The sequence below is a fragment of the Oryctolagus cuniculus genome, chromosome 15 (genome assembly GCF_051225735.1).
Source record: "Oryctolagus cuniculus isolate XC-2025 breed Fujian yellow rabbit chromosome 15, ASM5122573v1, whole genome shotgun sequence".
NCBI classification, from domain to species: domain Eukaryota; kingdom Metazoa; phylum Chordata; class Mammalia; order Lagomorpha; family Leporidae; genus Oryctolagus; species Oryctolagus cuniculus.
In genome coordinates this window covers 35,732,919-35,745,352 of record NC_142881.1, presented here as the reverse complement: position 1 = coordinate 35,745,352, position 12,434 = coordinate 35,732,919, and the positions used below count along the sequence as shown (strand labels likewise).

At 40.5% G+C, this 12,434-nt stretch overlaps 1 protein-coding gene across 4 annotated transcripts in view; it reads left to right on the top strand.

Moving 5' to 3' along the window:
• The first annotated feature begins 2,523 nt into the window (after positions 1-2,523).
• LOC100346305 (cytochrome P450 2C1) overlaps positions 2,524-12,434 on the top strand; it is a 77,791-nt gene continuing 67,880 nt past the window's right edge. The window contains exons 1-4 of one of the 4 annotated variants that reach the window (XM_002718524.6): positions 2,524-2,896; positions 4,065-4,227; positions 4,437-4,586; positions 9,170-9,330. In XM_002718524.6, the coding sequence (XP_002718570.3) occupies positions 2,729-2,896; positions 4,065-4,227; positions 4,437-4,586; positions 9,170-9,330 (642 nt within the window). In that variant the 5' untranslated portion in view covers positions 2,524-2,728. The remainder of the gene's footprint in view (positions 2,897-4,064; positions 4,228-4,436; positions 4,587-9,169; positions 9,331-12,434) is intronic. The other 3 variants (XM_089314711.1, XR_016222101.1, XM_089314712.1) reach the window with 3 other exon arrangements.

Below are 12,434 nucleotides of genomic sequence, written 5' to 3'. Positions count from 1 at the left end.
TCCGTGTCTCCTTTCCTGGGAACTGACTCTCTGAGACTCTGCTTCCTTGTTTCTTAAGTGGTGATAATCTTACCTTAGGCAATTTTGGTAGAATCCAAAGGATATTATTTTTATTATCATATTATTATATGTTCAAATTGTCAGAATCCCTGTAATTACAAACAATGACATATTGCATAACTGAGTCTTAGAAGACTTAATTTTTCTTACTGAAAGGGCTTAGAAACAACTGAACTAGTAAGTTGTAGAATATATGATGATATCTTAAAACATACATGACTTTGCATATACATTGTCCCAATCACTGGCTTAACCTGCTGCAACATGTTGTTGCCCCACACCTTTGCTTCATGAATGCAGTCAGTGGTGTTGACTCAGAGTAACTAATGTTTGGGGTTTGGTTTGTTTTGCTAACATGGTTGCCCAGGTAGCAGTGGTGTGAGCCATTGTATACTGCAAAGGACATCAGAAGATCTCATCTCCAATCTGTTTTTTTTTTTTTTTTTTTTTTTTGTTAAATATGAGCTCTATGCCCATGGCCAGATCTCCTATTCTCCCATAGCCTGTATTTGCAGCTGAAAAGTAAGAAATAGTGATCTCTTCTTTCCAGTATTTTGCATGAAATAGTGAAAAGTATTAACATTTTTTTAGCTAATAACTTGGCATATAGTTTATTACTGAATTATATTAGCTATTTCATGTTTAGGCACCTGTACTGCTGGTAGAGTGTACTGAGTGCTTGAAAGGCTTCCACTCTCAAGGACAAAGTGTCCTAGATTTTGGAGTAGCAGACAACAAACAATTAGTGCATGTGTCATAGATTATTTTGATTTGCCTCAAAGTCAAAAATTATCAACTGGTCATTAAACTAACTTGCTTGCATCAAATAATTTGCTTCAGTGATTCTCTATCATGACAAAACAGTAAATGTGTGGATTGATAATTATAAAAATATAGTTGATTCTGATAATTTTATTATGTGTATATGTCAAAATATCATCTTGTGCACCTTATATATATATATATATGTGAGAAATATAAATTGTAGCATTTATGACTGCAGTTATCAGTGTGGGACAAATATAATATCTTTACAGATTATCGCTTTGTAGAAGCATTGTCTTAGTGATCTTGTAAGATTTTCATTACAGTACTGTTTAAATTATTGTGACCAATCAGTGCTATCTCCTGAATAGCACTGCATGTGTTGGTCTTTGTTCTGGAACTGTTTGAAGAAGTCCCTGATCCCATTCACCATGGAAGCTCATGCCTGCGAGTTTGCTCATAGTCTGCATTCTTGGTTGTCCCATATTTTACTCGGTTATTTCTCACGATTCCAGGTCCAGGTCAAGAAGGCAACACTAACAACAGCATCTGGAATTGATGAGGAGGTGGGAGAAGCCACTGTTTCCCCAGCCCTTTCCACTCAGTTCTCTGAGATTAACTTTTGCCTCAGTTACACTGAAAAAGTTTCACTCTGCAGTGATGGAAAGTGGAGAAACCCTATCTTTATTCCTTTCCTAGAGAATGTAGGCCCTGTTACAGTGTAGTGTACTTTCTTTTTTTTTTAATTGACAGGTAGAGTTATAGACAGTGAGAGAAAGACAGAGAGAAAGGTCTTCCTTCCGATGGGTCACCCCCCACCCCCAAATGGCCACTATGGCTGGCACTGCATCGATCCGAAGCCAGGAGCCAGGTGCTTCTTCCTGGTCTCCCATGTGGGTGCAGGGCCCAAGCCCTTGGGCCATCCTCCACTGCGCTCCAGGGCCACAGCAGAGAGCTGGACTGGAAGAGGAGCAATTGGGACTAGAACCCAGAGTCCATATGGGATGCTGGCGTCACAGGCGGAGGATTAAGCAAGTGAGCCACAGCGCCGGCCCCGCAGTGTAGTGTACTTTCAGAGTAAAAGCTCATTTCTAAAATTGCTCTTGAGAAAGCTGAGGTGTGAGCTAAAAGGCACCATACTGGACATCAAAGCTTCTCAGTTCCAATCCCAGTTCTGCCATGTTTGAACAATGGGACACTACAGATTTCCTGTCTCTGAGCTCCTCCTCTTCCTCGTTTAAAAAGGAAAAAGAATAATGCCTACACTCAAGTGATTTTTTTTTAGGGGTTTAATGATGAAAGACATGACTATTTACTTGATACGTGTTGAATTATTCAACATGCTGATGCATGAGTTACTTTAGGTATAATGTTTAGTATTGTAATGTTACTGTAGAATCTAAAATAATTGAAGAATTGTTCACCTTCAAGGAAAATAATCTAGTGTTTCAGAAAGTGTTACAGGATAAACATTTTATATACAAGGTGTGTTATACACAGGTTGCCCTCAATGTCATATATTCCCAACTAACATCAGTTTAATAAGTCAGAATGTTGGACAATTTTTCTATCCAAAAAGTTATTACAGTAGCTCTCAATTTTGAATGCTCATTGGAACCACCTGGAGTTATTAACATAAGTCATAAAAAGTGATTGTGCCTCACCATAAAATAGGTGGACCAGGACTTTTAATGTGGAATAAGGATAGGGGAAGCAATGGAAAACAGAGTAAGAAGAAATAGTGCCTTATTTTCATAAGCCAAAGTCCATTCAAAAGAGGCATTAAGTGCATTTGGCCCATTGTTTGCTTTTATAGGTCAAAGGCACACATTATTTGCAGGGAGTGTTCTAAAAGCCTGAGGTTTGCAGCACTCAGTTGTCTCAGGAAGAAGAGAAGGCTCCCATGGATCCCGTGGTGGTGCTGGGGCTCTGTCTCTCCTGTTTGCTTCTCCTTTCAGTCTGGAAACAGAGGCATCGGGGAGGGAAGCTTCCTCCTGGACCCACTCCTTTTCCAATTCTTGGAAACATCCTGCAGTTAGATTTTAAGGACATGAGCAAATCTATAACCAGAGTAAGTACACATTATCATACTTCAATTGTTTCTAAAGGTTAAGTAATTAACTCCAGATTTTAAATACAATATATTACTGGGAGACAAATTAGTAAAATATTTGTTTAAAAGAAATACTTCTTTGGGATTATGATTTTTGATATGTCATTGTCAGAAATAGTTCAATGAATTGATGCAATTTGCCAGTATAGAAATATTAAAGTTCTAAGGTAGAGTCAAACTAATAAAATGCTACTGTCTTTGTTTCACAATCATTTTAGTAATGATTTTGTTGTCTAAAAAGAAATAGTAGTGGAGTGTTTTATTATAAATGACTTTAATGAAGAATCATCAAATGTTTACTTTTTGTATTCTGTTTTGATAAACCAAGGGAATTAAAGCAGAAGGAAGCAAATTATTACTGGTGTCAAGGAAATATCTTTGGTTCTAAAAACATATACATGAAAGAAACAAAGAATGAGTTAGGGTATGTTGAGTGGCAATGGCACAGTTCTGGACCTGCACAAAGTTGCTTTCTGTGACTGTGATTGTACAGTAGGGGTTAAATTGTCTGCCAGTGAGATACGCTGGTCCTTGCCGTAACTCCATGATATCCGCTCTCTTTCTGTGTTAATAATACCAGCAGATCTTAAACTTCTGGGCACTAGGATTATCTGGGTGATTTCAACAAACGTAGATTTCTAGTATTTATCACTTCTGAGTCTGATTCCCTTGGGAAGAGCTTTGTGGATGATCTGGAGCAGCGTGGTACAGCAGCTGGGTGTGGGCCCAGATTTGAACGTGGAGCCCTGATAAAGTGCTGAGGCAGCGGTGGCTGACAAAGTACAGTTTAAGTTTGGATCTTCCATTTATTAGTCATGTAACAAAGAATAGAAATTTTAAAAATTTAATCTATCTGTAAAACAGAGTAAAAAATCTTGCTCAATATGTTGACTAGTTGTGATAATCTGCATACTATTTTGCCTTGCAATAGCCTGCCTTTCGGGAGTCACTGTTTGCGGAGCTATAGCAGTCACCACCATGCCCATATATAACATCCAGACATGTTTGATGTTGTATTTAACAGAACAAAAATATCCATATGATGTCATACCCATCTGAGTCATGCTCACTATGTAGAAAATGAGATTTCTTTTGCTCATATTTGCATTTTCTTTCCTATTTTCAGCTGTCTGCAGTCTATGGCCCTGTGTTCACTGTGTATTTGGGCATGAAGCCCGCTGTGGTGATATGTGGATATGATGCAGTGAAAGAAGCCTTGGTTGATCTGGGAGAGGAGTTTTCTGAAAGAGATGTTTTCCCACTGACTGCAAAAGTTAATAAAGGATTTGGTCAGTGCTTGCATGCTTGTGTGTGCATGTGTATGTGTGTGTTTGTCAGTGATGGTGGAGAGGGGTGGGGAACAGAAATGTGAATTGTCCCCTCCTGCACAGCCGGACCGGTCCACAGGCTTGCCTGTGTCAGCTCCCTTTCCTTGCCTGTGTCAGCTCCCTTTCCTTGCCTGGGATCCTCCTTTAGTTTCCATTTCTCCTCCTCATAGGCATCATTTTCAGCAATGGAAAGAGATGGAAGGAGATGCGACGCTTCTCGCTCATGACCCTGCGGAATTTCGGGATGGGGAAGAGGGGCATTGAGGACCGAGTTCAAGAGGAAGCCCGCTGCCTGGTGGAGGAGCTGAGAAAAACCAATGGTGGGTGACTCTTTATATGTCCGTAAGAGAATGCTGTCTTTTCCGGTTGTCACCTGAGGAAAAGTCGTGGAAGCCATGGGGTTCTTGCCTTCAAGCAAGAAAGAATTCAGGTGTGAGACAGAGAGCAGAGTGATAAGGCTTTATTAGGGACAGAGCATCCATCAGGACGGAAGGGACAGAGAGACAGCGTCCAGTCACTTGGACTGGGGGAGAGCGAGGTTACCTGGTTGAATGGGGAGAATACACCTGTGCAGGCCAGGTGGGTGACTCAGAACAGAGGCAGAGGGCTGAGTAGGCAGTCTGATTGGACTCCCTAGGTTTCTAAGGGAGTCTGTTTACCCACCTCCCCCTCTCCTCCAGGATAAAGGATGGAGAGTCCTGGCAGTAGGGTTTGTTGGGTGAAAATTAGCAGATTCCTCCCCAGATTTGCTGGCGCAGGGCAGATGGGGGGCTTCCATGAAGGTTTTATTACCTCATGTTATCAGGTCAGGTAACCCATTTGGTCCTGAGGAGAGAGAATTCTACTGCTTTCCTTGAGGGAAGGGCTGGGACCATCTGGGAGGTTATCAGCGTCTGAGCAGGACTATGAAGTGCAAGATGCTGGGCTTCTGGAGCTTCCGCAGTAGGTGCTGGTCTTCAGGCCTGTCTCACACACACATAGGCTCAATTTCTGACTTCCTACCTAACACAGTGATGGCCGTGGACACATTGCAAGAATAATAAAATCTTTCATTCTATGTCCTTGTTGTCAGCTCCCTAGAGGAGCAGGGACTATTTGAAGCTGAGAGTCAAGGGTGATTTTGTGCACGTTTGGTTGTGTTTCACACAGTGACCTTGCATACAGAGTTGGGAATAAAAGCCTCGTCTTACTTTTTCTGCTCTTAGTTGCTTTGTTTTTTAACTCTCATTTTTTTTTGGGGGGGGGGAATGAAGTGTGATTGTTTTTCTGTAGCATAAATTTGGGGTAATGTTCTAGAACATTTCACCAGGGCATACTAGTTCAGGGTGCATGGTGGGAATGACTTCATCACTTTCTTATGGAATATGAGAAGTTGCTAAGTGCTTTCACTTAATTGATCTACATTTATAGGATGAGCCTCATTGACATGTCCAGGGGATTTTTATGGCCCATGTTTACAATGCCTACCAGTAATGATATTTTTTCTATTTTAACTGCCTATGATCTCCTTGTACAGTCCTCATAAATCACACTTTTCCTGTGGATGAAATAATTGTCTTAAAATTATCAAATATAAGCTTAATGTTATTTAAATGCTTATTGTATTGTTTCATATACTTTGAATCAATATATACTATAGCTAAATTCTGCAAAATTACACAAAGAACAATATATAGAATGATTTATTTAACCATTCCATCATCTCTAATTTTAAATTGGCTTCATTTCAGCTTTCCCATATTTCATCTTCTTAATTTGTAAATTAATCACTTTAAAATTTTCTATATTTAATGAAACATTGACTTCTTTTTTTTTTTTTTTTTTTGACAGGCAGAGTGGACAGTGAGAGAGAGAGAGAGACAGAGAGAAAGGTCTTCCTTTGCCGTTGGTTCACCCTCCAACGGCCACTGTGGCCAGCATGCTGCGGCCGGCGCACCGCGCTGATCCGAAGGCAGGAGCCAGGTGCTTCTCCTGGTCTCCCATGTGGGTGCAGGGCCCAAGGACTTGGGCCATCCTCCACTGTACTCCCTGGCCACAGCAGAGAGCTGGCCTGGAAGAGGGGCAACCGGGACAGAATCTGGCGCCCCAACTGGGACTAGAACCTGGAGTGCTGGCGCCGCAAGGCGGAGGATTAGCCTATTGAGCCGTGGCACCAGCCTGACTTCTGGCACTGTTGTTGATCCAGGGTAGGACGTCCACTCCAATGGGTGGTTCATTCCTAAATACAGCAAATATTGTGTCCATAGCATGCCCTTGGTACACAGACCAATCTATGTAGAGCCCATACTTCCAAATGTCTCTATTATCAAACTCTCACATACCAAACCAATACTCTTCTGGCCTTAGGTCCTTCTAGGTCCAGGTACTAGAACACTAGAGACCTTCATACCCTGACCATAGCCCAGGGGTTTTTATGTCATTTAGATTATCTAATTCTAAACTTAATCAACATAATCCCTTGCCTCACTCATTCCTTCCCATAAAACCCTGATAAAGGGTCAGCTCTTTTCCCTGCTTCCTCTTGTTCCTTCCCAGCCATTCCTGGTTTTCCCTTGCATTCCCTCATGCTTTTTTCTTTTGGAAACTGTGCAGAACCACTTGTCTTTTCAGTAGCCCTCACCTCTTGTTTTGCTGGCCTCATCATATCTGACTAGAAACAAAACCCAAAGTGCATTTAAAAGCAATTGATTTGGGGTTAGAACTTTTATGATAATTATTTAACCCCACTGCCAGCTCCACTCATGCCCGAAGAGCTTGTTACAAACAGTCTGATGCCCAGTTTGGTTCCATAGGTTATCTGATTCTTAATTATGTTTACTAAATGAATTAAAAGGTAGAAAATGAAGTTTCTCTCTCTCTCTCTCTCAGAAAATTCAAATTCATAAACCCAAGGTATTTTTCATCATCTAGGTTAAAATAAAAGTTATATGAAAGCTTAGTGCTCTGCTGTATTTTAGCTGAAAAGGAGCCTGACCGGAGAAGTTAACTAAACAGACTTTCTATTATTTAATTCCCTGTCACTTCTTTTTTAAAATAATTTTATTTATTTATTTGAAAGGTAGGGTTGGGGAGGGGAGGGGAGAGGGAGAGAGGGAGGAGAGGGAGGAGAGGGAGGAGAGGGAGAGAGGGAGAGAGGAAGAGAGGGAGAGAGGAGAGAGAGAGAGAGAGAGAGAGAGAGAGAGATATTCTATCCACTGGTTCACTTCCCAAATGGCTGAAAGGGCTGTGGCTGGTCTAGACCAAAGAAAGGAACCAGGAGCTTCTTTTGTTTCTCCCATGTGAGTGCAGGGGCCTAAGGACTTGGGCCATTTTCTGCTGTTTTCCCAGATGCATTAGTAGAGAGCTGGATCAGAAGTGGAGCAGCCTGGACTCACATGGCACCCATACAGGATGTTGGTGCTGTAGATGGTGTTTTCATCGGCTGCGCCACAACACCGGCCCCCTATCCTTTCTTTATACATTCTTGATTCAGGTCATCTTTAATTACATTTAGCAGCTGAATCCTGGGATTTTTACATACGAAGATTATTGATCTTTTGATTAGAACAATTTTATTCAAATGTTGCCCACCAAAAACAGAAAACAGACAAACAAAAAAACCCTAAAACTCTGCTTTAACTTTTTTTATATGCAAAGTGATGAAATTGACCTACATGATGGCCACACTGAAAAAATTCATAGTGACAGAGGTGACACTGATGCAGCCAGCTAAGCTGCCTTCTGCAGTGCCAGCATCCCATATGTGCTCAAGTTTGCATCCTGGCTGCTCCAATTCCAATCCAGCTCCCCGCTAATGCACCTGAGAAAGTAGCAGATGGCCCAAGTGCTTGGATCCCTGGACCCATGTGGTAGACCTGGCTTCTGGCTTTGGCTTGGCCTACCACTTAATGTTGTGGCCTACCACTTAATGTTGTGGCCATTTGGGAAATTAACCATCATTAATTAGCCAATCTCTGTCTGTCTCTCTCTGTCTCTGTCTCTCTATTTCTCTGTCTCCCCCCCCCCGTGTGTGTAACACTGTCTTTCAAATAAATAAATAAAATCTTAAAAAATTCATAGTGACACAGTGTTCTGTTGATGGCTATGTGAAGCAATAATCTAGAATTCTACAAGGCCACAGGTTTTGTCAGATAAACTAAGTGTGCAGCCTGATTGGTGATGATGGACATTGTTTCTTAGGGCAGGAATGATTTTTTTCTTTCTCCATCAAAAACATCAAAGGCCCTCACTCATCAATTTAACCTTTGTTTGTCCTTATCACTTAAATTTGAAATGAAGATTTCTAATTTCCTGTTAGTTTTATGCAAGCAAAGCTGTTGTATAATTTTGTTCATTTGGGCTAGTTTCTTTTCACATTCCATCGATGGTTTTCTGGCTATATTTGTTCCATCAAACACCTGAATTGTTTCATACACTTTCTCTTTAGTCTTCCTCTCTGAAGTTTCTATATATAATTTCTTCAATTATTCAACGTTTATAAAAGTTCCCTGTTTCCTTCTTTAATTGTCTGTATGCTCTCAGAACTGGTAGAGTTCTACACAAGCAATTGGAGTTACTACGTGGCTTCTGTTTTTCCTTCTAAAATAACGTTGATCTAGGATCAAATCCTGCACAAAGAAGCAGTGATGTTTTCTTCAAGCAGTGGGTGTTTTTGCAGAAGTTGGAAAGCCATCATTAAATAAGCTAGGCTGGGGAAACTGTAGTGTTGCTGTAAGCACTTTGAAGATTTTGCTGCTAAGGTAGTCTGTATGTCAATATTATTTTAGATTCTAAAGTTAACTCTGCATGTTAGTTCAAAGGCTAAAAGTTTCATATGGATGTTTTGAATGGTATTTAAAATAGTATATAAAATAGTATTTAAATATATAAAAGATAGTATTTAAAAATGTTTCCCATTCTTCAGGCTCACCCTGTGATCCCACCTTTATCCTGGGCGCTGCTCCCTGCAACGTGATCTGCTCTGTGATTTTCCAGAACCGTTTTGATTATAGAGATCAGACTTTTCTTAACTTGATGGGAAAATTCAATGAAAACTTCAAGATTTTGAATTCCCCCTGGGTACAGGTGAGTTCAGGTTCCCCTCTTTCTGAGAGAACATTTCTCTTCTTTTCATTGATGAGCTCAGAACTGAAAATTGATATGCAGTCTCTTCTTTTCACTTCACAGCATGACTTAGCATTTTGTCTTGAAGATAAATTCTTTCATCATTTTTGGCCATGGACTCCTTATGGCCTCCATTTTTTCTTTTCTCTGTAGTAGCTATTTGTTTAGTGACTTTTCTACATTTTCTAAAAAACAGTATATGTGTATGTCTTATGTTATTTCTACATTCTCTCTTATCTTAGCTTGTGTTCAGCTGGTTTTGACAGAAATTATCTTGAAAATGAAAGTAAAACATGAGAAAGATATGTACGCACAATTAGAGAAAGAGAGAAAGAAAGGAAGGAAAAGGAAGAAAGAGAAAGGAAGGAAGGAAAGAAGGAAGGAAGGAAGAGAGGAAGGAAGGAAGTAGAGAAGAAAGAAGATTAAACCTTTTCTGGGACAAGACCTGTGTTGGGACACTCCTTAGATCACTTTTGTTGGCTAAACAGAACCTAGGTGTTAGCCACAGGTGCAAGTTCAGCGTTTCCTCAAGTCTTTTCTTTTTTAGTTAAAAACTATTTATTTGTTTTCATTTTTCTTGGATGGCAGAGAGCCTGGGAGAGAATGAGATAGAGACAGACAGAATTAGACTTTTTACCCACTGATTTAACTCTTCAGTTGCCCATAGTAGCCAGCACTGAGCCAAGCTGAAGTCAGGATCCTGCGACACAATCCAATTTCTCTGTGGGTGCCATGGACCCAAATACTTCAGCATAAAATGCTGCCTCCCAAGGCTGCATTAGCAGGAAGCTGAAATTGGAAGTTGAGCTGGAGACACTGCAGTGAACACACACACTACAATATGGTATGTGAGTGTCCCAAGTGACGTTTCAGTCACTGCACCTAATGTTCACCCTCTGTTCTTTTATGTTTTTGGTAAAAAGTTCAACATTCTTCATATTTTTTATTCCTAGTACCACTACCACAATTTATAGAAATATACTTGATGCAATGAAAAGAAAAATAAATGATGAAGCTACAACAGATAAAAAAAAAAGCCTCAAGAATGTATACCTATTCAGCACTACATTATATAATCAATAGCTGCACTTTTAGCAAATTGTGGCTATGACATCCAGGAAAAGAAGGGTTCCATGTTTAACCTGCAGTAACTGTTCTGACTTTGGGTCATTGTTCCTTCCTATTTGTTTTTTATGTTTCCTAATGCATTTGGGAGAATAGTCTCAAAGTAACCTGCAGGTTTACCCATTACCCTTTGCTCTCTCTCCTGCTAAAAATTGTAGCCCTTTTTATGCTGTTTTTAGAATCTTCTACCACCATATCCACCACTTCCACCACTAATTCCATAAACACCACCATAGGAACTTCTTGAGATTTTCCCACCAAAAATACCCCCTTTCATAAACCCATAACTTGATTGATGCATCCACTTTAACTTTCAAACCATTGTGATGCCCACCACCACCATAGTTACCTCCAAAATTCCCTCCTTCATTTTACCATCACATCTTCCTTCTCTAGCATATCTGTCCCCGTATCTGTCCACCACAACCAGTAGCCCCTTCTGCTACTGCCACCAGTACCTCCACCATGCTTATCTTCACGGTCTCCGTATCTTCTCTCCTCCAACACCTCCTCTATAACTTCCTCTGCTGCCACCGCCCCCAACCACATAGCCCCCTCTTCCACCAAAGTTTCCACCACTGCCGAAATTACATCCACCACCTCCAGAGTTTCCTCCATGATCCATTAAGTTGCCAGACCCAGCACCTCAGCCTCTTGGTGATCTGGCAGCAGCCTGTATCTTTTGTTTACAAAGGTTTTTTTTTGTTTCACCTCAAAACTATGCCCACTAATAGAGTGGTATTTCTGAACAACAATTTTATCAACTGTTAACAAAAGTCAAACCTCTTTTTTCCCCTACTCTACCTATGTTGTATAACTTCTGTAATTTCAGTATTTTCATGCTTTTCAAAGAAGTCTCTCAAAGTATGTTCTCCTGTATCTTTAATATCACCAACAAAAATATCCTTCACTGTTAAATGGGCACCAGGCTTTAATACATCCATTCTAAAAACATCTCTCCTTGGTTACACTCCATGCCCATGAACCTTATGCAGGGCATGTCCCCAGTTTTCTAAATGCCTCAGTATACATAGGCAGTTTTGAATGCCCTAATTGCCCAAGTTAGTCACTCTCCAGCTCTTCTTCCCAGAGTCACGTGCTCTATTGTGTACCTCAATTGTAGTCCTTTGCTACAGGTTAGCTGTAATTTTCCATTTGCCTGTCAGGGTTTTGGAGAAGTACCTGCTTCTTTTCCACCCTAAATGAATTATGCATTAGATGAAGCAATGGCAAATGCCTCCTTTCAATTCTGTAGGTTTCTCTCAGGCAGGTCAGAACAGAGACACAACCTCTTCTTCTGGAATTAGGAATCAGGGCCCCTCCCTGGGAACAAGGCTGCCCTGTCAAGACCACTGCTGAGTCAGGCAGGGAGGTAGAACAAGGGCAAATAAAAATGAAACAAAGCTTTCTTACTATTTTAATTTAGTTTTTCTTTCATTCTAATTTCTTTTGTTGCTGTATATTTTTCACTGTTGTCTAAAGTTCTGGTCAACTTATTCAGGCTGGTTTTACTCAATTTCTCAAGAGCTTTGTGGAGGGATAGGAGTTTTGAGCCATCTTTTGTGACATTTTCGCTGATATCAAATGATGAAGTGAATGTTTGACCAATACAGTCCTGTCCATATCATAGCCTCATAAAGTGACTGCTTGGGACATCAAGTTGAGCCCTTTATTTACAGAAAAGAGACCAAATATCTCAATACAGAGCTGGCATTCGAGCCCCTTGGATGGTAGTTTTTCCATCAAATTTGTAAACTCAGTTTCTGGACAGTCATTGGGTGATTGCCCAACAGCATGCCCAGGGATCTCAGTTTGGTCTCAGACCTTTGCTACAAAGCTTTTGCTGCTTACAAGGGTGTTCCACAATCAACACTTAGAAAAATGTTCATCATATTCTTTGCCTGAAATACCCTAATTTGGTATGTCAAGGAGATTGAATG